This window comes from Canis lupus, chromosome 30, assembly GCF_048164855.1.
Source record: "Canis lupus baileyi chromosome 30, mCanLup2.hap1, whole genome shotgun sequence".
NCBI lineage: Eukaryota > Metazoa > Chordata > Mammalia > Carnivora > Canidae > Canis > Canis lupus.
The window spans coordinates 41,046,173-41,070,904 of NC_132867.1; the positions used below are offsets into that span (position 1 = coordinate 41,046,173).

Below are 24,732 nucleotides of genomic sequence, written 5' to 3' on the forward strand. Positions count from 1 at the left end.
CCCCGCCCCGCCGCCTTCTGCGCAGGCGCGGCCCCGAGCTGCTCGGCGGCGGCGGGAGGCTGCGGCGGCGGGCGGCGGGGGATGGTCCAGCGGGCGCGATGGCCCCCGCCATGCAGCCGGCCGAGCTGCAGTTCGCCCAGCGGCTGGCGTCTCACGAGAAGGGCATCCGGGACCGCGCGGTGAAGAAGCTGCGCCAGTACATCAGCGTGAAGACGCAGAGGGAGACAGGTGGGCGCCGGGCGGGCAGCGGCGCACATGGCGGCGGGGGGGGGCTGCCCGCGGGGGTTTGCGCCGCGCTCGCCCGGACGAGGGGGCGGGAGGGGGCGGGCGGACGGACGGACGGACGGACCCGACCTCCGGGGGGCGCCGGGGGGCCGGGGCGCTCGGAGAGGTCCAGAGGGCGGGGAGGGGATGGGGAGCGGGTCCGGGAAGGCCTCTGCGGTGGCGAGCGGAGCGGGAGCGGCTGCGGGAGCGGCTGCGGGTGCAGGAGCGGGTGCGGGAGCGGGTGCGGGGCCGCGCTGCGCTCCAGGCCGTCGGGGCTGCAGCCCGAAGCTCACGGGCCCCGACATGCGGTGCAGCCCCCGGGGGTGCGGACCACCGCCCACGGCGCAGGCTCTGCGCTGCGCTCGGATTGATTTTGACGTGTTGACTGCTAACACTACTGCCTTGAGAGTCTACTGGACAGAACAGGTATTGGGACACCCCCACCCCCACCCCGGTGGCCCAGGGCGTGACCCCGGGGTCCTGGGATCCAGCCCCGCATGGGCTCCCCCGCAGGGAGCCTGCTTCTCCCTCCACGTCTCTGCCTTTCTCACGAATAAGTAAATAACCTAAAAGAAAGAAAGGACAGGCGTTATCTGTCTCTGTACTGACTTTCTCAGTTCGTTTGGTCTTTGAGGAGAGATGGAAAAGGACCACCCCGGGGGAAAAAGAAAATACAGTTCTGTGGGACGTGCCCCAGAAAGGAGGGAAGACCAGATTTCTGACTTCAGTTCTGCTTAGGGATCTCGCGGAGAGGCGACGTTTATTATCACAGCTTCGGGTCCCCGAGTGCTCGAGTTGCGGGAGCAGACCTGGCTGCTCCCAGCGCAGATAGGATGCACGGACGAGGCGCTTCCACCTGGGTGTCCCTCGTGGGCACCCCAGACTCGAATGCCCCAACGTGATTCATTCTCCTCCTCCCTAAAACCTGTTCTCTCTTGCTTCACTTTTGCCGCCTGTGTTCTCTCATCTTAGGTGCTAGCTCCCGCCATCCTCTCAAAGCCAGGCTGGACGCACCATAATGTCCTGGATGGCTCTTCCCGGTCTTCTCCTCCACCCCTCATCCATGGTCTCTTGCTGCTTCTGCCTGTTTCATCTGCTGAGTTACTCTGCCCTCACCGTTTATCTCATCTAGACTCTGAACTTGCTTATTTCCTAGCCAATCTCTTTAAGTCCATTTGACCCTCTATTGAACCTCTCGTCCACAAACCAGCCCGGGTCATTTTCTAAAAACGGTTCTGATCACGTCACCACCTTCTTGGATTTCCAGGTCTGCAGGCAATGGTCTGTCCTCCCTTCTCTTGCCACTTCGGCCCCTACGTGATGCTTTGTGCTGACTCTTGGTATACATGCATCGTTTCTCTCCTCTCCGCCTTTGCTTCTCTTGCGCACTCCTAGCATTCAGTTCAACATCACTTCCTCCAAAGTGCCTTCCCTACCATCTCACACCACCCCTCCAGGATTCCAAAATATCCAGTGTGTGTCTGTCATGGCACTTAGCTGTGTGGCTTCTTCGTTCTCTGTTACTGTATCACTCTTCCCCAAACAGTGTAAACTTCCGTCTGTCTGCTTAGCTGGAAGTGGGAGCACATCCAGGCATACCGGGCTTGCCTCCACACAAGAACACAAGAAAGGCCAGATGCAGTACATATGGGCTGAAATGGCCAAACAGAGCTTGATGAGCGGGCCCAGGATCTGCAGGGACATGGGCATGAGGCCACTGTGTCTGCACCAGTGCCCCCAGGTCCTGTTTGGTCAGTGCCCATCATGCCAAGAGAGACTATCTTGTTCACCACCACGCCCACGTTGCGTAGAGTATGCTGGGCCTCTGAAGAAGGAACTGCATGGTGAATGTCACAGACGGTGACAGGGAGGCATAATAAGCCGGGCTTCTGCCGCCACTGTCCCCCGTGGACCTGAAATGCAAGTTGGGGAGTAACTTGACCTGACGTGTGTGTCTCCTTGACAGGCTCACGGTTTGTTGTGTTTTGTTTCGTGTGTAGTAAAGGAAATCTGAAATCTTAGTCTTACTGGTATGAAGAACTGCCCACCAGCAACATAAATAGTTTTGTGGGGGTTTGTTTTTTTGTTTTAAGTGATCTTGGGGCACATGGGTGACTCTATCGGTTGAGCGTCTGACTCTTGATCTCCCCTCAGGTCTCAAACTTAGAGTCATGAGTTCAAGCCCCACCCTGGGCTCCACACTAGGCATGGAGCTTACTTAATAAAAAATTTAGGGACGCCTGGGTGGCTCAGCGGTTGAGCGTTTGCCTTGGGCTCAGGGCATGATCCCAGGATCTGGGTTCAAGTCTCACATCAGGCTCCCTGCATGGAGCCTGCTTCTCCCTCTGCCTATATCTCTGTCTCTCTCTCTCTCTGTTTCTATGAATAAATAAATAAAATCTTTAAAAAAAAATTAAAAAAAAAAAATCTCTACGACCAACATGGGGCTGGAACTCACGATCCCAAGATCAGGAGGCAGATGCTCCACTGACTGGGGCAGCCAGGAACCCCAGAAGCTTTGTAAACAAATTGGGAACTTTTGTAGTGCTTAAAGCAGCTAAATGATGCTCTGGGGTGTTGTAACTTCACACAGAGCACGTACAGAATGATCGCTATCTATGGTTTTACCCATAAGAGCTCATTTGTACCGTTCATTCACGTCTTCAGCAAACACAGAGCACCTACTGTGTGCTCTTACTATTGTTGGCACTGAGAATAATAGAGCAGGGAATGAAAAACAGACACACACACCCCCCCCGGCTTTATTGATTCTGCAACTGTAAACATGTAACATCTGCAGAAACTGGGATGGATCTTAAAATCAACCTTGTGCCCTCTTGCTCTCATTTGGTGGCACGTAAGAGAACCGTACATCTTACGGCTGATGGGGCTTCAGATTCAGTATTGGAGGAAGTATTTCTTCATACTAACAGGCTTAGGGGTCCCTGGCCCCTTGTAGGTAGAATAGATGAGAGCTGCAGGTGTTTTGACTGACCAGGTGTGGACTCACCCCAACCTAAAATGCTCCTGAGCTCATTTCATCCCGAGAGTAGCGGTCAGGGTTTTCTCATTTCACAGTTTGTTGAAATTTACTCTGCCCATGTCTCACTTCATGTTCGCCTCATTTGCTGTGAAATAACTAAACCTATATTGTTGCCAGAAACCTGGTGGCATTGGTTTAGGAAGTCAACCCCAAGAAGACAGAAAAGCCCCTGAGGGCTGAACCTGCTTCAGATACATCCTTCACCCTCAGAGTGAGAGGAAATTAAATGAGCATTTCTCTGTTTCGCTTTAAAGCCTTCAAAAATGGGTACGTTAGGCCCCCAGTGATGGAATGAGTAAGTCATGGGATGAAAGGTACAGTCGTGTAGAGAATATAGGCCATGGTAGTGTAACAGTGTCGTGTGGGTGACACATGGTAGCTCCACTTGTGGTGAGCACCTGACACTGATGTAACACTGAGTGTCGGCTGTAAGTCAATTTACAAAAAATGGGGGGTGCCTGGGGCTGTCAGTGGAGCCAGGGATTCGATCCTGGGGTAGTGAGTTTGAGCCCCATGAGGGTAGAAAGTACTTAATAAAAGTTCTAAATTTATTTTTTTAAGTCTTAAATAAAAACTAAATTCCTGGGCAAAAACAAGTGATTTTTATACATATATTGAAAATAAGTGTTTTAAAAGGGGAGAGAGCTTCAGCAGCCTGTGGGTGGAGAACACAAGACAATCGTATTACCTACCAATAGCACTGAAAAGCGCTTTACTCTTACAAAGTGCTTCTCGTACATGCCTTTAATTTTGACTGTGACCCTAAACCGTACACATATCATAGGTGAGAGAACAGGGCCAGGGGCTAGCTGATGGTTTTCTACATAGCACGGCTAACAAGTAGCGAGCTGGGGCCTGGCCATGGGTTTGTGTCCTCTGTACTCTGCTGCCTCGCTTAGGAAGAAGCAATCTGTTTTCACACCTGACCCCCTTTCCTGCGCACTGCCTAGGAGCTACTGTCACCCTGTGACTGTTGAAATCCATAGTTTTCCATTACATAAACCTCTCTAGCATACATATCCTTTGCACCTTTGCCCATTACAGGTGTGGGGTAACCACAGATACTTGGTATGTCACAGTATCACTTAGAGTTGGCGTGACACACTAGTGCTCTTAGAACCATCTGGAAATATACGCTGTGCTGCTTTTAAGTGAAAAGTGCCAGAACGTGGAATGTGTAGAACCCACGACGCTATCTAGGTTACACACACACAGCTAATGTGTCTGTGTGTGTCTGTACCATATGTAAGCATTATGTCAAAGCACAGGACGGATCTGGAAAGATGCCCAAGTGCCCCTAAGCCAGACCAGTTTGTTGTGTTTTGTTTTGTTTTTTTTAGATTTTATTTATTTATTCATGAGACACACACGGAGAGAGAGGCAGAGACACAGGCAGAGGGAGAAGCAGGCCCCATGCAGGGAGCCCAACGTGGGACTCGATCCCGGGATTCAGGATCACACCCTGGGCTGAAGGCGGTGCTAAACCGCTGAGCCACCCAGGCTGCCCAGCCAGACCAGTTTTTTTTTTTTTTTTTTTTTTTCAAATTTTTATTTATTTATGATAGTCACACAGAGAGAGAGAGAGGCAGAGACACAGGCAGAGGGAGAAGCAGGCTCCATGCACCGGGAGCCCGACGTGGGATTCGATCCCGGGTCTCCAGGATCGCGCCCTGGGCCAAAGGCAGGCGCCAAACCGCTGCACCACCCAGGGTTCCCCCAGACCAGTTTTAAGGGGGAAAACCAAAGCACAGCTTCATGAAGGAGCTCAGCTGATGGCACCAAACTTTTTCTCCATGGCAAACCTGGCTCCTCTAGATGGGCTCCCTTCTCACACAGGCTCCCCAGCAGCTGGTGAGGTGGCCGAGTGCAGGTGCACACTACGTCCTCTTCAAGCCTGCTGGCGAGAGCAAGAGCCTCTGAGTTGGGGTCATCTGTCCAGCCTTGCAGCAGCCCTGTAGCTGAGGGAATTCATGCGTATTCGACATAAGCGCAGCTTGCTGGCTCCCCTTTCTCTGGGCCGAGCCCCACGCAGACCACTGTCTCCCTCCCCGAGCCCTGCCTGGAAGGGGGGAGCGCTGGAGGGGGCCGCAGACCCCGGGACTGCCCAGCTCCAGGCCTTAACACAGGAAACAGCGTCATCCAATCCTGTTTGCTGTTAAGTTGGCCGGCGTTCTGGTTTTCTAGTTTCATTATGAAGAGCTTTCTACACAAACAGAAGAACAAAAACGGCCCTTGGTAACACCTTAGTGACCTTGTGCAGTACTTTTTACCTTTCAGATAAATAGAGTACTCAGTACTCCGCTTCAGGACCAGTTAGTACCTGCCTGGTCTGTCCCATCTGTCCACATCCACCTCCCACTGACATCTCCACGCACCTCATTATGGAGCTCCAGAAGACAGGCTCTTTTTAAAGTTGCTTCATGTGAAATAACTAATCCGTTGAGTTTTCCCATCATTTTGTGAATTTGTCTGTGACACATCAGAATCCAAGCAAGAGGCAGCCGTTGCATTCAGTTGGTCTGGCTGCCGTTCCTATCTTTTCCCTTTGCTGTTTACTTGTTGCTGGAACGGGCCATTTGCCCTGGTGACTGTATCCCGTGGTCTCACCTGACATATTCCTCTGTCCCCTGTGTTTCCCCACAAACTGGTTAATAGTCAGATTTGACGTGTCAGTTGGTTTTGGTTTTTGTAAGAATACTTAGCAGGTGGTGCTGTGGTCTTCCGATTGATAGGTGACTCTGCGAGCTAAGGTGGATCAGTAGGTTCGGGTGTTACCGACATCTGATTTATCCATTCTAAGTTCCCCCCGTATATTTTTCATCTGATGTTTTCCCAGCCAGCCAAGGGTGATCCTTGCCCTGCCCACTAATTCAGTAGTCTTATTTTTTTTTAAGATTTTATTTATTCATGAGAGCCACACAGACACAGGCAGAGGGAAAAGCAGACTCCTCTCAGGGAGCCTGATGCTGGACTCGATTCTGGGACCGGGATCGTGCTCAGAGCCGAAGGCAGATGCTCAACCACTGAGCCACCCAGGCGTCCCTAATTCTTCATTAGTCTTAGCATGATTGAATATAAACACAGGTCACTTTGACAAAGTTATTGTGGTCCTGATTGCAGTTGTCTCAGCTCCAGGGAAATTTATCACTCACTGTAGCTGTGCTAGCAATAGCTAGGCCCCCAAGGTGTGGCTTATAACAAGGTGCCCGAGGGTCGGGGGAGCCAGTTGCCATGCCATGAGGTTTGCCCGACTCTTAAAGGAAATGTATTTTAATAAATTTTACTCTTTAGCATACTGGTTTTAAGTAGAAACTAACAATCAAAATGCACCGTAATAAAATTGTTGATATGAAAAAGGTCTTTGGTAACTTGGAAGTCAATACCTATATACCTCTAAAGGTTCACTCTCACTCTGAATACACTAAACTTCAATACATCAAAAAGGATCTGTTTGCCACCTTTTAATTATTTTTGGTATATTGAAATTACATTGATGCCCAGTGTATACGTACTTGTATGCATTCACCTAGTTTGTCCTTCTTTGATATTCCAAACGATTTTTCCTAGTACCCCCTAATGAAGTATTAACACAGACCATTTGTAACATGCACCAAGACTCAAGGGTTGTTTGTTCTCCATCGACTTGGAAACTCCAAGAATGTATACTCACCTGGCTTTTGAGATTCCATATGTTACTCAGCAATTATGACATCTGGGGTCTGCCCAGGAGCTAAAAGGCTGTGTATGACTTGTGGCTTAGTCGGAGGTAGTACAGGGCTTAAAAAGGAGTCCAAACGAGGCTAACCAAGGTGATGTCACTTAAAACAAAGCTAATGTTGCCCAGGAAATGAAAACTATAACCAGGAGGGAAAGAAATCCAGATATAGCCAAGTTTGACTTCTTGCCAGGATCTTTAAAACAATATCTTTGCAAGGGCACCTGGGTGGCTCAGTTAGTTAAGCATCTGCTCAGGCTGTGATCTCAGGGTCCTGGGATCAAGCCCTGCATCAGGCTCCCTGCTCAGTGGGGAGTCTGCTTCTCCCTCTGTCCTTCCCCCTGGCTCATGCTCTCTCTGTCGCACACTCTTTTTCTCAAATAAATAAAATCTCTAAAAAGCGGTGGGAGGTTATCTTTGCAAAAATATCTCAAAGCTCTGCCAGTTTCCCCAGGGCCAGTTGTATGGGACTTAAGCAAATCCTGTATCTTTTGTAGGATTTGCAATTTCATTTTGTAAGAATAATGCAAATGTTGGTATGCAGAGTGATATGCTAGATTTGGCAGAGAGGAGCACACAGAGGGAGCTATTTTTATAAATGACTACCTCATTAATAATTTTGTAATGACATGTACTTCCTTACACTCCTCAGATGGTGAGGACACACCACCACTACCACCTGCCCCATAGATGATAAAACTACGTGATCTATATGTGTTTATTTTGTACCACCAAGGAAGTGTATGCTTCAAATTAAAAAAAAAAAAAGTGGGTGAGAGAATGAAGATGTTTGTGGTGTTGTTCCTGTCACGTGGTAGTTCTAGACCCTGCGACAGGATATGTGAGGACTCTAAAGTAAGATGTCTGTGCTGTTTTGTCCTCTAGGAGGTTTCAGTCAAGAAGAACTTCTAAAAATATGGAAAGGGCTCTTCTACTGCATGTGGGTGCAGGACGAACCCCTCCTACAGGTAACATACAGTTCCCTTTGTCAGACGACTGGTGCTTTGGCCCAGATGGATAAAAAGGGCTTGCTCGTTTTATGTGTCTGTCTCCTGTGCACGTAAAGAAATTGAAGTCGCTGCTCAGGGCTCAGTTGCCCGCCTCTTGTCCATCAGAAAGGGATATACAGTGGCCAAGCAGAGAAGTTATCTTTTCAGATAACGAAGAAGAGGCATAAAATAGAAGTTTCTTGTTTCTCTGTCATATTTTCATAGGTTGGTTCCGTGGAAGGTTTTACATATTTTGAAGCTTCTGTTTAGTATGTTATTATTTGTGGTCAGTAATGTCATGGCTCTAGTCAAAGAGCCTGTGAGCACCGGGCTCCGAGCCTACCTCTGGCATGATCTGAACGGGTGCCGTGACTGGGCAGTCACCCTGCTGAGGGTCGGGAGCCTAGTAGAGCAAGCAGTGGACCTGCCTCTGACAACCTCTACCCTTAGAGTCAATGGGAGACTTGGCACAGATGTGCATGTGCTTCTAGACCCATCTGCCGAGCATGCTGAACCCCACCACCAAAACAATTTAAGAAAATGACTTTCGCTGTCTACAGAGTTTTGTTCTAGTGCATGAAAGCAAACCTGCCAATGTCGAAGTGGAGAGTAAGCCTTGAGGAACGCTATTTGAAGCCCTTCGATACGTAAAAGATTATAGATTTTACTTGTCTGGATTTTGGTGTGCAACTTTACCACTTTCCCCAAGCCATGTAATAGCCTGCTTTGATTTATTGCTTTTACTTCACTGAACATATTTTGAGTAGGACAGCAGGGCAAAATATTTTTAAGTTACATTCAAAAGTAACAAACCAAACGACAGCTTTAGTGGAGGAAGAAAACAGATGAACAGGAGCATCATTTTCATTTAAAATGGGTGAGGAAGACGTGAGCCCAGGTAAAGTAAATGCAAGTCATACCAAGGATGGCTGTTCTTTTTTTATGTCACTTGTGAACAGGATTCTATTGACACTTCCCAGGGCAGGTCTCTTCTTAGACCCAGACCACCAAATTCTCCCCACCAGTGATCTTGCTGCATTGTAGCAGGACTTATTCTTCACATGGCCCTTTTGCCCTGGACAGAGCCTGGATGGGTGCCATTGACCTTCGCTTCTGGCCCACCCCCTGCACACACACCCCCCATCGCAGCCTGGCTCCAAGCGAGTGAGCCTAGGATGGGACTTTCTGGTTCCACACACACCCCTGAGGAGTGACAGTCCCCACATCTAACCACCAGGGATCCCCTTGCATCTGTATGCCAGAATTTGGTGGCTTAGGGTAGGATGTCCACGTCAGTTACGTTTTTTTTTTTCCCAGCTATGTACTTTTAAAGCCAAGAATTGACAGTTTATTTCTGTAGGTCATTTGAACTGAAACTAGAGATACTATCTTAAACCTACAGCGTGATCCTCGGAGGCATTATTACATTGGCACAATAGTCCACTGAGATTGGGAGTTTCGCATTTGCTAAAATCTAAACAGTGATGTAACAAGAGGCCCAGACCCCAGCAGATGCTGTGACGTCCAGTGCTGCCGCATAATAACCCTGCTGTCTCTCCCCGACCCCACCTTTGCAGGAGGAGCTAGCGAACACTATTTCCCAACTCGTCCACGTTGTTAACAACTCAGAGGCCCGTAAGTCCTGATGTTTTCATAACTTTCAGAACTTCCTCATTCATCAGCTTGGGTAACTTGCATAGGAAACTAGGCAATATTGTTTGTTCTTCCTTCAGAGTTTCCTCTTTCCAGGGGGCTTGTTGAACTTGTGCCCAGGGCTGCCAGGGTGTAGATGTCGGGCGACAGACCTTCCCTGTGAGAAAGCCCTGAAGAGCTTAGATGTTGACCCCAAAAGAGGGCCAATGAAAGAGGCATATTGTGCAGTATTGTGTGACCTCTGTAAGATTTCAAAAATAAATGGATATATATATGTATACATTTTTTAAAGAAATGAAAATCTCCTGAGTCTCCACATTCTGAGTTGCTTTAATAAAACTCAGAGGTGGGACGCCTGGGTGGCTCAGTGGTTGGGCATCTGCCTTCAGCCCAGGGTGTGATGCTGGAGTCCTGGAATCGAGTCCCATATTGGGCTTCTTGCATGGAGCCTGTTTCTCCTGTCTCTGCCTCTCTGTGTCTCTCATGAGTAAATAAATCATTTTTAAAAATAAAAATAAAACTCAGAGGCTGGGCATGCATATGCCACTGTTTGCTGTCACCTCTGGGTACCAGGACATCCTGAAGACTGGAGCCACATAAGGGCATCACTGGTAGTAAGCCATAAAGTAAGCCAAAAAACAAAGGGAGAAAATGAATTATTTCTGAGACATTCAGGTTTTGATTGTGCTGACAAAGGAAAAAAAAGACAGCAGATTTGGTTGGATTTGCTTGGCGCTCTTCGGAGCAGAGCCATCCCACTGGCCTTCGAAACCCCAGTGGCTCTGTGGTTCAGCCGGGTCCCAGCTGACCCATAATGAGCAGAATTCTACCCATGGAATATTATCTAGGTTTTCAGATATCAAGAAAGAATTGTGCAAAAAGAAGTAAAACCAAAAAATCCAACAGTTATTTTTGGATGGAAAAGTGGTAGATTCGTGGCTCAGAAGAGAAAAATAGAATGTTTTATTAGAGCTCAACCAGCTGACATGGAACATGAAACAAAAAGCTGAGTTTCTATGCGGATCATCCAAGTGTTCATCAAAATTAATGGCTTTGGATTGATTGTTAGGTGTAGGTGGGCGGAAAGGGCCCATGGATGTGGCTCAGAGAATTTTTGATTTTAATAGAAACAAGGCTTTGCAGTGGATAAAGAAAAATGCTTCATAGAGCATTACAGTTGAATATCAAGATATTATCAGCCTTCCTGTTATAATAGGCTTTTGTGGGAATGGAAAATAAATTACTGAGCATATTTAATTATGGACCAAATTTTCTAGCTGCCAAAAAATTCTTGGAAAAAAGTAAACAATCAATAATCCTAGTTTGTTTCCCTTTGTTACTTTCTTGCTTTATGGCAATATGTGAATCTGAAAACCAAGTATTCAAAAGCTTTTGTTCACTGCAGAACACCTGTTCATTCAAACCTTTTGGCAAACAATGAATCGAGAGTGGAAGGGGATAGACCGGCTGCGCCTGGGCAAATATTATATGGTAAGATCTGAAGGCCCTTCCCCCAGTGTGCTTTCGAAGCCTGTAAAGGAAGGATGTTGAGCTTCTTGAGAGCAGTGGGAGGGCTTATCTGTGAAGCAGAGCAAGCCCCAGGCTTAGTGTGGCAAGAGGTAGCGGGATCACGGGACGGCGTTCGACTAGGTCTCGCAGGCCGCTCTGTTTTCTCTTTCAGCTGCTGGGGGTGAGTCTGGGGATCCTTAGTTAACACTTCCTGGTGAAAAGTTCAATGAGATGACTGTGACTGTGTTTTCACTTTGGAGACGCAGGCTGTAACCAATTTCGTTGGTCTCTTCACTCTGCTGACTGACCGGCATTTCTTACTTTCCCTTTGGTAACAAAAGTTGTCTATCTTTAGCTGATCCGCCTGGTCCTGAGGCAGTCCTTTGAAGTTCTCAAGCGACATGGCTGGGAAGAAAGGTTGGTAAAGTATTGGGGTAAGCATTTGGTGGCTTTAAAATGTTGAAAGGGATAGTGTGACTTTCAAGCGTTCCAGTTAGCGAGCTAGTAGGAGTGGCGTGATTTCTGCCTTCCCCTCCGTCGACTGAGACGCAGAACCTCCTTAGGCGTGAAGAACACGAAGCCCAGGAGAGGCTCCTGAGGGCGTGGGGGCACATGCGCGTTTCTACCGATTCCAGGGATTGCTTTTCCCTCATAGCACGTTCTCAGCCTTGCACTGTTTGTTACGCATTGTAGCACAAGAACAGACGTGACTGTTTTCTTTGGGGGAAGAGGGAAGAGCTGGCATGCTGCAGTTAATAGGACCGCGTGTGTTGTTTTCTTCAGCCGAATCAAGCTCTTCCTGGATGTCTTGATGAAAGAAATCCTGCATCCTGAGAGCCAGTCTCCTAATGGAGTGAAGTTCCACTTCATTGATATTTATCTGGATGAACTATCCAAAGTGGGAGGGAAAGAGGTAAGAAGCAGTGAGACATCAGGCCCGGGGTGTAATGAGACCACAGCGGACCTGACCGGGGACTCTGGTTCTCCGCATGTTCCTGGAGCTGGGGAGAAAACGCTGTGGTCAGCACCGGCCTTACCAGCAACAGGAGCAACATAAATTGGCTCACCCTGTCTTTTGACAAATCCTTCCCCATCTGGGAATGTGTCCTAAGCAGCTAATAGGACACGTGAACAAAGATTGTGAGCTAAGGATGTTCTTGAAGTCCTGCTTATAAAACAATTGAAAGCAACTGACACAGTCCAATAGTTAACACAAGGACACGCTCACCATAATGATTTTTTGTTATTTCATCTTACAGTTTCTGACAATATCTCTGTCGATTGAACCTGTCTCTAGATCAGGGAATGCAGAACAGCATGGGTTAGTGGGGTGGTTTTCTCTGGTCATTGCACTTTGATGCCCATGTGGCTGGAAGATGGCCATGAGCTGGCTCCGAGCATCTGGGCAGTTCACGCAGAGTGCGTTTTCAGCATTGACAAAGGTGTTTCCCTGATCTAACCCTATGTGAAAAATGTGAACGGCTCCTTTTTCTAGGACATACAAAAAAATTTTGTTTTGTTCCTAAATTTCAGCTTTTGGCAGATCAGAATCTCCAATTTATTGATCCATTCTGCAAAATTGCTGCCAAAACTAAGGAGTAAGTGAATCCCATGCTTGTTTTTCTCTGCTTCATTTGGTCCTTAATTGTGGGTACTGGTGTTAAATTGTTGAGAGGCTTGATGCAAGACACCTGTGATAGTTTAGCCAAACCCCAGAACAGCTGAACTTTGAATTTCTGTTAGCAAGACTTGTGATGCTTTGAGTCCTACCTGTGCTCTGCTGGCTTGACCACAGACCTTCAGGAGACACACCCCCCCCACAGTCGCAGTTCTGTCTGCCTTCAGCACGTGGCGCTCCACTGGCTCTGCACAGCCACAGCCGGCTGGCGTGGGAGTGTGGTCAGGAGAGCCAACACTGTAGGCCGGGCAATGGGCCACATTGGGCCCTGGGGAGGCTAGAGTGGGCCGTGCACCATGTGCCCCATCACCTCTGCTAAATGACCAGGTCTTCTGTTGTCATCACCTTCTCTCTGCTGTACTTCTACCCCCAGCCAGACATTGGTACAGACTATAGCTAGGGGTGTGCTGGAAGTCATCGTAGACCAGTCTCCTTTCGGACCGGAAGAGACCCTCGAGGAACAGAAAGCCCAAGGGGAGGAGAACGAGTTCTCCGAAGATGAGATGCCTGAAAACGAGGTGGCATGGAGAAAACCAGTCAGTAAAAAGAAGCCTGGTAAGAGGATTCCCTTGAACAGTCTGTCTTTTTAGATAAAATTCTCCTCAGGTGAACACTTTAGTACATACATTGGAGTCTCACTGAGATAACCTAAGACCTCATCAAAGGGAGCCCTGCCATGAGCTCCCCGAGAAGGGAAGCCAAGGGGCGCTGACACACGGGAGCCCTCCGCGGCGTGCATGTGCTGCCTCCCAGGGTCACGGGAGTCCCTCTAGGGTTTCACTTTACCATTGCTCTTGCCTTGGCTTTTGTTTATTTTTGTTGTTTGGATTTTTGATGTATTTAAACATCCTGATGTGGACTTGTATCTCCAAGAGGGTCCTTGGTGCTCACGTGGCGAACACACGCTTATTTCCATAGCGCTGCCTCCTGATCTCTGGGTCCCTCTTTGGGTAACACCCGCTGTGGGCTGCGATGGCCGGGGCCAGTCTTAGCCCGCAGGGACTGCATGTGGAGCCCACATTTCCAGTTGCAGACCCCTCCCACTCCAGCAGTGGTTTACAGCATTTCAGGGCTCAGCATTAGGTAAACGTTCAGGTCCGGGTGTGCGCATGCTTTTAAAATGTCACACAGACGTTAAAAAGCAAAGATTTCAAAAATTAGTGGCCAGAGGAAATTTAATTAAACATTTTTTTATAACAAGACCCAAAAGTCTATGGAGCCTGGTTTGGTATGTGCCTTCAAAAATCTGGAAGGATATCAAAATGTTAATAGTTGGCTGCATGAAGCAGAGTTAATGGGTGACTTCTGCTTTGTACTTCTGTCCTAAATTTTCTACAGCAATCATGTGTTATTCCTTAATTGGAAAAATAATTCTTTTCAAAAGAAGAAAATCTTTGATCTTAAATTCAGTGTAGATGAATTAACCAGCTGCCCTTGAGCAGGTTTCATGCAGTCGTGGGGGCCGTCCCCGCTCCCTCCTGCGCGCCCGGCCTTTGTCTCAACCAGCCACCCTCTCCCAGCTCCTTTTGTCGTGCTTGTGGCCCTGGACCCGCACATGCATGCAGGGCTCTGCTGCGTCTTCTCGAGGCTGTGCCCAGAGGCCCCACCACTAACAAGCAGATAAAATTTGAAAAGTTGTGAGTTTTCCTTGGTAGTTTTATCTGCTTCTTCATGGGCATTAGTGCTCTTTGAATTATTTTCTAAGTGTTAATAGTTGCATTAGCATTAACTTGTGTCTGCTGCGGCAGCCCCCTGAGACGTGAGTGTGTTATCTGCATAGATTTCTACCCCCGGCCTCAAGTTTTCCTGAAACCGGGGACAGACTCCTGAGTGAGCTCTGCTCCGCTCTCCCGGCCTCCAGCCCAGGGCCTCCCGTCCCCCGCCGCCAGTGTTAACGGAAGGCAAAGCTCGCCGGAGGGCGCTGAGGGCAGCAGAGGTCTTGTCTGTGATGCAATTAAAAGGCAAAATGTGTGATTTCTGTGGGATTTATTTTAACAAAACTGCTTTGGAAGATGACAAATGTATTTGCAGGGGTTTTCTGTTTGAAGAGACACTGAGACAGTGGCTCCTCTGGAAGTAGTGACTGTGTTTAAAGAGCTCTGTCTCTGGGTGTGTTTTGATAGCACTGGGCAAGCAGCACTGCAGAGAGGACGGGGTCCACGGCGACGGGGAGAGAGGCGGTGGGCGCCTGGAGGACGCTGGGCCCCTGCTCCAGGTTGGTAGAACAGACTGGCTGTGGAGTGGCCTGGCTAAGTGGGAATTAGGGTCAGAGTGCGTTATCCCCAGGCCCGCGGCTCCCGTCGTCTTTAATCCCTTTGCTCGCTGACGTCACTTCCTTACGATGAGCTTACTGGAGGCACATTTAAACGTGACAGAGAAAAGAAAAAAAAAAAAAAAAACGTGACAGAGTTATGAAAGCTGTCAGTCTTCATCCCGGCGTGCGCTGTTAGGATCCATGCGCTCCCTACGACAAAGGCAGCTCAGCGCTTTTCCAGTAAAGGTGACTGTGTTACCAAGCACAGGTCGGCTTCTAGATCACACTTCCAGAGAGCCACACCCAGGCCAACTCTGTGCTGTGTTCTACCACAGTTTTTCTTTAAAGAAAGAATAAACAGGATGGATGAAGAATAGCATCCCCCAAGAACAAATAGAACAGGCTTCTCAGAGATCGCACTGAACCTTTGGTCGCTGAGTCTCAGCACTCCCTTGTTCCACCGGCCTGCTGCCGAATGCGCCTGGGAGCCCACACCGCTGGTTGCCGTCACCTGTGGAAGTGACTTTCTAAGTCAGTGTGGCTTGGCTGCGGGCTTACGTTTTGTTGTTCTCACGCAGTTCGACTACAAGGCTGTTGCGGACCGGCTCCTGGAGATCACCAACAGGAAAAACATCCCACCCTTCAACAGGAAGCGTCTCTCCAAACTCATCAAAAAGTAAGTGGCTGTGGGCGCAGTCTGTGGACTCTCGCAGTGGAGGCTGTGTCCCCGGCCCTCATCACGTCTAGCCATAGCCTGGGCGTGCACACAGCAGCAGGAAAGTTTCGTGGAACAGCTGCTCCCCTACCCACACGTGTATGCTTCACATGCCCCTAAGAGTTCAACTCTGGCCACCACGTCCTCGTGGGGCAGCAGCAGCACATCAGTAACGGCCGTTCGTACCGCCAGCGATTGCCGCGTAAGGGTGCCACTGAGTGGTGTCGGCTCCCTCACCTCCCACTGTGGTCACGCCCGTGCCGGTCTGCCACACCAGTCATTGAGTGCAGAGCACCCTGGCTTCTCGTGGTTGGTGACCAGAAACTGAACACCCACTGTGTTCAGTGTCAAGTGTCCGAGCACTTGACATAAGTTAGTTCCTGTGAGGAGAAGCCCTGCAAGGCTTTTCTAATGTCCCACCTCACTGATGGCTCAGCCAGGGCACGAGGCTTGCCCGAGGTCCCTGCTGGCAGGTGACAGAGCTGAACTGGACCTTCTGTTGGCTCCCCTGGTGCTCTGCCCCCCCACCCAGCACTGGTGCTTCTCCACCAGGTGAGCAGAGAGGACAGTGGGACATAAGCAGAGACATGGGCTGCTTTGGCCTTGAGAAAAGTTTTAATTTCTTCTGTTACACATGAACGAACCACAGTGGACTCTCTAGATCACCACGTCCCACGTCCTCGAGGGCAATGCGTCCTTCACATCACACCACCGTTAGCCTCTCCTCCTAGAAGGAAAAGAAAGTGAACACACACCCAAGTAGCACATCTGAAAACTGGTATGTGTGTGTTTACAGAACACAGAAAGAAGAGGTTTTTTCAGGGACTTTTATTCTCTGTTTCAGGTTCCAGGATCTTTCTGAAGGTGAGGGCATCAGGATTACAGCTGGTGATGTTACATGAACATGGCCCAACTGAGGCACTTACAGCAAATACTGACAAACAGGATTAAGAGACATTGGGAACATAAGACAGCCTTTACCTGTGAAGGCCGTCAGCTGGGCAGAGCTTGTGGGAGGCCTCTGCGCCAGGGAAGGGGGTAGACTGGGCTGAGGGGTCATCGTCGGTTTTAGGAAGATACCAGTTTGATTCTTTAGGAAGAAAAGAGTTGACATCTCAGGCTCCCTTTCCTTTGCCGTCATGGTCAGGTGTGCCCCAAGGGAAAAGCTGTTGTCCATAGCCAGGGACATGTGAGCAAGCCAGCACACCCTGCTCCCCATGTACGCCTGTGGGCTGCTGAGCCCCAGGGGGCGTGCTGTCAGGGTGTCCCCCATGGGGTGCAGTTCCTGCATCCACCACAGATTTGGGTTGGGAAGGTAGCGAGGTTGCAGAAGTCAGGGTGGAGAATGCCGGTGTGAGGTGGGGACAGAGTCGTGGCATCTCAGGAAGCTGACTGGATGCGGCTTTGGTGTCCAGCAGGCAGTATATCTCAGCTCAGTTTTGCCGAGGACATTTCTGCTGATGAAGAGGAGCAAACCCTCAACCGAGGAAGACACAAGAAAAAAGGAAATAAACTTTTAGAGAAAACCGAGCTGGAAAAAGAGAGAGGTGAGCCTCCAAGCTCCACGTGGGTGAGGGAGGAGGAGGGCGCCTCTGCACTGCTGGGAGGCTGGGCACAGGGCTTCCGGGGTCAGGGCAGAGCCAGAGCCTGAGCCTCAGCTCGGGCTGCTGAGGAGGAAGGATTCTCACCCGCAGCCTCCCTGTTTCCTCCTGGGGCCACCTTCAGCAGGTGAGGGTGTAGCGGCTGCTACACAGACTGCGCCCTCTGGAGCAAGTGTGGTGTGTCTGCCCTGCAGCTGTGGTTTTCACGGGCCTGGAGATGCATAGTCCTGAGCGTGGCTGTAGTTCCGTCTCTGTGGGAACCGGCATCGGGAGGGTCTGGTCCCAGCTGGGCAGGGAAAGGACGGCACCTGACGACAGAGCCAGCGGTCAGCCCCATGTCAGGCACTCCCTCATGGGCCTGGGTTTCTTTCTAGGAAACAAGTTCTTTCTTACTGAGGAAGAGGAGGGTGAAGCCAGTGTTCAGAAGAGGAAAAGGAAGAAGAAGAAGAAGAACCACCTCCAGCCTGAACATTTAGGGTCGAGCGCTGAAGCCATGCCCCCAGAACAGAACGGAGGTGGCGAGCCAGAGGCCGGTGCGAGCAGAGCCCCGAGGACACCAGCAGCAGAGCCCAGGCCGGCAGCCACCCCAGGCCCCCAGGAACAGGGCGGCGCGGGGCCCCCCACAGCCCACAGCAGGAAGAAACGGCCCAAGAAGAAGAGCTCCAGGGTCCAGGCCGGGAGCACGGAGTCCACAGCACTGCCGCCCCTGGAGGACGCGGCTCCTGGCGGCCCCTGCAGCGCCCGTGCTCAGGACCTGGCTCCGCGAGCCACCCCCGCCGGCGGGGCCCCGGTCCCGAAGAGGAAGCGGAAACTCGGAGCCCTCCCGGTCAACGGCAGCGGTCCCCCCGCACTGGCCTGGCCCCCGCCTCCGGGCGGGAGGCTGAAGAGAAAGAAGGCGGAGCACGGCAGCCCCGACGTGCACAGCCCGTCCAGTCAGAAAACTGCCATCTTGAAAAAGAGGAAGAAGGTGAAGGAGACGTCTGACTTGGCAGCACGTGGCGTGGTGTTGGAGTCCGAGGCCACGCTCAGGCAGGCTCTGGTAAGCCAGCCCCCTGGGGGGCGGCAGGGCGAGGCCAGAGCTCCAGGCCGAGGGGCGGCCCTGGTTTATAACAGCCTGGACCAGGAGGAAATAAACAGGTGCCTCTTCTTGGGGGCCGGGACTGTTGTCCTGGACCCCCCACCCTGCCAGGCTGCTCCCTGGGGGCTGCAGAGGGCCGGCAGGAAGCCTGGGAGTGTCCCCCAGCTGAGGCCCCCTGCAGTATGCACAGGCAGGCAGGCGTCCCCGTCAGACGCTGCTCTGGTGTTCCTTCATCAATGCGCCCGCGGCCAACCTTTGGCCCTTTGAGGGCCAAATTTCTTCTCCTTTTCGCTTATTTTTTTAAAGAAAAGCTTGTCTGTGCTTACACATCTAGAGTCAATTAAGCAAGGAGTGGGCTGTGGATCTGCTTCCCATGTCGCCTGTGGCCCTGTGGCGTGTCTGTACCAGTGTCAGCAAACCGTTCGACTGTGACGCAGAGGCACGCTGGTGGTGAGGGCTGGCCCAGGCAGCCTTCCCTCCTCAGCAGCGGCAGCAGTACTTACAAAACCTCATGACCCCAGGGCGCCCGGTATTTGCTCCCCAGCCCTTCCCAAACGGGCCTGCTGACCACGTCCAGCACCCGCTCGGGCAGACATATGGGTAACGGGCACCCGTGTGCGCTCAGCCAAGTGCTCATCCCAAGCTGATGGTGTCTCTGAGTGGTTGAGTCCGCTTGTGACCAGGAAAGGTCTCAGCTGGGGAAGCACCCGGAGCTCTCCCCTGGGCTCCAGGAAGCCTGTTGTAACCTTAGACCTTCCCCGAGCACCTCTGCGGCAGGTACCACTTCCCTTGGGCCTCCACGCCCGTTCATTTGGTGCCCTGTCTTCACTAAGCATCGGGAAATCTCCGCGTGTCATTTCTCAGGCTCAGCAACCTTCCTTGGCGTTGGAACTATTGCTCATAAGCCGCAGGGTCAAGGGAGCTTTTCCTCCCAAAGGGTCTGGTGTCTCTCGCTGGTGGGTGAAGGCGTGTGAGAGAGGCCTCCTGGGTCCACCCCTCGCTCACACCACCCGGGGGGGGGGGGCTCCTGGGGGAAGGCCTCAGCTTCTAGGCCAGGAACGCCAGGACCTTGCAGAATCCAGCCGTGTGACGTTAACTATATCGGGCTTCCAGACCCTGGGACCCCAGAACCAGAGCAGGGGCCTTGCTGGGGGCTGCAGGCAGCTGTAAAACCCCCGGTGAGGGTCCTTTATCTCCCCACAGTGGACCTGCAGGTCCTAAGGGCGTGCTCACTCTCTTGCACCACCAAACTTCTTGGTGGACGATGAGGTCTTTGGTCAGAAATGAGAAAGTGCGTTCAATTATTTAACAAGTGGTCTTTGAAAAGCAGAAATCTTCAGGAGCCCTAGGCTTGAAGATCCATGAAAGTGGTTCTTGTGGCTAAAAAGCTAGGAACCCTGTGGCCCTGTTGGCGTGGTGCCGCGTGCCTGAGGTCTGCGCCCTGCCGTGTCCAGGAGGTGTTTGCAGACCCGGGGGGGGGGGGGGGGGTGTCTGAGCCAGAGACGCTGTGGCCCATGGGCCCCACATGGCCTCCCTGCACACACGTGTGACCTCCCCTCTCCTCACCCCTCCCTCGTGCAGGGAGACGGGGGCGCCTTAAGCCCCTCGAAGAAGCAGCAGCTGAGGACGGAGAACGACTTTGTGAGGTTCGACACTGCCTTCTTACCAAAGCCGCTGTTCTTCAGAAAAGCCAAGAGCAGCGCCACTGCCACTTCTGCACACCCTGCCCTGCAGGTTCGTGACCCCACTGCCACCCTCCTGACCCCGACCACGCCGCCTGCGTGTGCCAGGCCTCTGCTCCTGCCCGCGGCCTGCAGGTTCCTGTCGAGGGAGCCCTGGTCTGCCGCACTGGGGGCCCCTGGGGCCAGGTGGCTCTGGGGCTCTCACCGCCTCCTGGTAGCACAGGCTCGTCTCTCGGTGATCTGGGCCGGCCTGAGGGGTTGGTCCGCGGGAATCGAGAGTGCAGCGCGTGATGCCTCATCTTAGTATCCCCGGGGGTGGTCAGGGTGGGGGAAGGAGCAGGCGCTGCCCCGGGCGCCCATGGGGGGTACAGGGTGAGGCGCAGACTGAGGCTGACAGGGCCTGCCGCCAGGAGGGTGCTACTGGGCCACCCTGCCAGGAGGCCACGGGACAGTGGCTGTTTTGAGAAAGGAGGGGGTGCTGCGTAGGTACCTGCTGGAACTAGCAGAGGGACGACTGCTGTGTTAATACACACGCGTGCAGAGTCTCAGACACACTCGCCGATGATGCCACAGACAGATCCGGCTTCTCTTATAAAACGTTTATGGTCTGAAAGCAAGTGGTGCAGGGCAAGGTGACGGGGTTCACATGGAAATGAGGGTGCTTTGTCATATGCAGAGTGCAGCCACATCTGGGAATCTCCCAAATAGGAAACCGCTAATTCTGATGAATTGTTAGATCATCTAGATGAGTGTGTGTGGGCACCGCTGGGAAGCGCATGTGCCGCCCTTGAAGCCAGAGCCCGTCCCGGTGTGTGGGCCCATCGTTCCGTGCACCCGTAAAACTATAAAGCTCCTGGTGAATGGGAGTCCTAGCGTGGAAATGGCGAGCCTTTTCCTGTTACGTTGGGGGGTTCAGGCATCATGGGGTACCCGGTCTTCCTCCCCAGTCCTAACGGACGGCATGGTCGCTGTCTTATTCCCTCTGTTGTCCTCCCTTTGCAGCGAGACAAGATGCCGTCCAGCTCCAAGAAGGTCACTTTCGGGCTGAACAGAAACATGACCGCGGGTGAGTGTGGGGTCAGCCTCCTGCAGGGCTCCTTCCACGGAGGCGGCTCGCGGGGGACACGGGCCCTGACCCGCTCCAGAGTCAGAAGTCCAGAGCCAAGCTGCCAGTGGGGCATCCAGGGCCGGGTGTGGAGGGGTGTCCTCGGGGCCTCTGGAAGGGGTCTGTCTGGCGGGGGATGCGTTGAAAAGCCGTGTCCTCGGGCCTGGGGACCACTGGCAGCCCCCAGCCGAGCTGCATCTGCTAACATTGTGAGCCGCGTACCCAAGAGAAGATGCTTTTAGTATCAGTGCCTTTTGCTTGTTCTGTTTTAACAGAAACCAAGCTTTTTAAAAGGATGTAATGTGTTTAAGATCTGACCTTTCATAGGGCCTACACGTAAACGTACGTGTGAAGGGGGGAGACCGTGGGGGAGTCTGAGGTGCCTCTGGCCTTGCCAGGCCTTGTTTCTGGAGCTGGAGGGAGTGTGGGGAGCAGATCAGCTGGAATGAAAGGCTCTTCCCGCCTGAGCCTCAGGCTCATGCGCATTCCCTCACCCCCCTGCCCGACGCCCCCTCCTATGCCGTCCGTGGACATTTGTTCATTCGTTCTATGGAGCAGGATAGTGAGTCCGTGACCTCTGGAAGCTCGGGGCCTGCTCTCTGCAGGACCTCGTGACCGCACGGGCCTGGCTGGGCTGCCGGCAGTGGGAACGGGGGACGGCACCGACGGGAGACAGCACTGGGGCGCTGGGCAGGCCAGGAATGCTACTCCACTAACGCGTGGCCTTGCTTTCATCCGGGGCAGAATTCAAGAAGACAGACAAGAGTATCCTGGTCAGTCCCACGGGCCCCTCCCGAGTGGCCTTCAACCCTGAGCAGAGGCCCCTCCACGGAGTGCTAAAGACGCCCACGAGCTCACCCACCAGCACCCCCCTGGGGACCAAGAAGCTGCTGACCACCACGCCAAAGAGAAGGCCAACCGCTATGGACTTCTTCTAGGATAGTAGCAGGGTCCTTTTAGAGACTGTTTTTGTACAGATATTCTATAAATTATAACTTTAAAAAGGTGGGGCCTTTTTTTATTGTTTTATAAATCCCCATAAATTGTATAAACAAGGTTCTGAGTGGGAGCTGCTGCTGCTCCATCCTTCTGTGGGGGCTGTGGGTGTCTGGCTGAAGGTTTTACAACAGACGCTGTTGGCACATGAGCCCCTCAGGTGTGCGAATGACCTCTGTGACCCCCACCGGGGTGGGAGCCTGGAGGTGCCGTCCCCATCCGCAGACTGCAGAGCTGGGGTGCTCGGCGCCGTGCCTGCCATGCCGGGTAGCTTTCCGGTGGCCTTCCTCCCCTGTCCGTAGGTGTCTGGCAGGTGCCTGTCACCGGGTCAGCAGGAGGCTCGTAGCCTCTCTCCACGGGCCTGCGGCAGGGGCGAGGAGAGAAGAGCCTCCGCCCTCGGGACGCCTCCTTCCTCCCCTGGGCCTTGTTCCCCTCCTTGTGTTCCTACCTCTCAGGCCAGCCCAAAGTGTCTTCCCTCGTGAGCGCCCCTGGCGGCGCTCACCCGGGACTCCGAGCACACTCCTTCCTCCGGGTCCTGTGCTCCGCCTGCCCTTCTGACCTTTCTCCGTAAGCCTTCGAGCCAGCACCCCGGTGACTGGCGTGCCCAAAAGCAGCTTTCCCGACTTAGACTAAAACTCATTTCTTCAGAGGTGTGGCTGCAGTGTCCGAAAACCTGCGTTCCTGCTGGAAGGTGGAAATCAGCCGTTAAGAATTGTTTGTATTTATTTGTTCGTAGCTACCTTTTATCTGAAATGCTGAAGCTTGCACTTAAGGTTCTTATAGACTTCTGTTAATGACAGACGTTGGTGGCAGGTGCTCAGACATGAGCAGGGGAAGCAGGGACAGAGCGGAGGGAAACCGCACCAGCCCTGAGCCCCCGTGATGGACAGGATGCAGATTCCGAAATCAGGTGGTCACCTCTGGAAGGCCCCTGGAGTTTACGGCGCCGTGTTGAGTTTATGAGATAACAAATCGCACACCTAAAGAAGAGGTCTGCGACGTGGGGCTATGGTGTTGGCACGCAGGTGCTCCGTGCTTCTCCAGCCGACCCTCCACTCGGGATCTCAGGCCTCCTGGACGAAGGCTGCCTCTGCCCCATGCAGGGTCCCCAGCGTCTCCCCAAAACCCAGGCAGCCCCCTTGGCTCCTCCCCACGAGAGGGCCCCGGCACTGCCTCAGTGAGACCAGCCAGCGCCTCGTGACAAGGGAGGCCTGCTGGGATCGCGGGGTTGTATTGATTCGACTTTGGTTTCTTAATCACGTCATCAGGGTGGGGCCCTGCGTGCAAATACCGCCCCTGCAGGGTCAGGTGGACCGGCTGGCGATGGAGGCCCCCCCAGAAGGAGGGATGAACCTTGTCCTTTTCCTGCTCTGTAATAAAGTTTTGTCATGATTAGTCCACGAGAAGAGAAATAACTAACCCTGAGCTGTCAAATAGTCATTGTACTGAGAAGTCTTATGTACGGGATGGTTTTGTGGTGCTTGCATGGGGTTTATGTGCTGCATTCCGTAAGATACTTAAATCACGTTCAAAACCAAATCTGATAGTGTGAGAGAAGATGAGATTTGAACATTCAAATATTTTTAACTTTTTGTTTAAAAAAAAAAAAAGTTTCATGATCCTCAGCCAGATTATTTTTGTAACAGTTTTCATTTTAGCTTTAAAGATGGAGCACGTAGTCCAGCGGCGTTAAAGGTGTTTCATCAAGAGGTTCGAGGGCCCGGTGGGTGCGGCCGCCCCCGGGTGCATGCTGGACGCTCTCCACGGAGCACACGCCCGTCCCTGCTCAGAGGCCCCGGAGGAGTGTTAGAGACGCCCCTGCCGCACCGCCGCACCTCTCGATGCCATCCCTCCCTCCCTCCCTCCCTAAATCTGTCCCAACTTACTCCATTTTGTGGGTAAGTTCAGTGGGTTTACTGTGGCTTAATTTTAATGCCTACATTTTGGCAGCAAAGAGAGGAAAAAAAAACTTTTTCTTAATTCACATTATGTATCCACACAACAAGAATGTGTCACACAAAGAAAATGTATTTAGAATACCAGTTTTCTACTCAATGCATGTTCTTTTCTTCGGCAAAGTTGCCAAGGGGACTTGGAGTCCAAAACTGGAAATAACTCACGTTAATGCTGGTGTTCCTACGGTATTTTGTAAAACGGTCATCTTCCCCTGACCCCACACGCCTGGTTAGTTTTGTACAATTTGGTATCACAGTTTATAAACGTACAATCCTTTCTGACTCCTGTTTACCTGAAAGCACAAAGGAGGGTCCGGGAAACCCGGAGGCGATTAGTGTGGGAAGAACATGACACGGAACCCGTCCTCTGATCTGTTCTCTGAACCGCCCTGGCTCTGCCGGCAGGGACGGTGTGCTCACCACCAGCCTGTACGCGCGCCTGCAGAGTGCCTGTCGCGTCAAAGCCAAGTCCAATAAACCAACCCTGCCTTTGCA

At 52.0% G+C, this 24,732-nt stretch overlaps 1 protein-coding gene across 6 annotated transcripts; it reads left to right on the plus strand.

Annotated features, from left to right (window-relative positions):
* The first annotated feature begins 27 nt into the window (after nucleotides 1-27).
* Nucleotides 28-24,732, plus strand: RRP1B (ribosomal RNA processing 1B). 6 transcript variants are annotated; one of them, XM_072807128.1, is made up of 16 exons: nucleotides 31-228; nucleotides 7,908-7,990; nucleotides 9,589-9,646; nucleotides 11,070-11,155; nucleotides 11,529-11,590; nucleotides 11,867-12,086; nucleotides 12,707-12,771; nucleotides 13,225-13,406; nucleotides 14,975-15,066; nucleotides 15,684-15,781; nucleotides 16,665-16,684; nucleotides 17,236-17,367; nucleotides 17,796-18,460; nucleotides 20,081-20,233; nucleotides 21,184-21,247; nucleotides 22,031-24,732. In XM_072807128.1, exons 1-16 carry the CDS (start codon nucleotides 99-101, stop codon nucleotides 22,222-22,224), a joined length of 2,304 nt encoding a protein of 767 aa, XP_072663229.1. In that variant the 5' UTR covers nucleotides 31-98; the 3' UTR covers nucleotides 22,225-24,732. The 6 variants fall into 6 exon arrangements, with proteins under 6 accessions (XP_072663234.1, XP_072663229.1, XP_072663230.1 ...); XM_072807129.1 differs by having other exon boundaries at nucleotides 17,239-17,367; XM_072807130.1 differs by having other exon boundaries at nucleotides 11,957-12,086.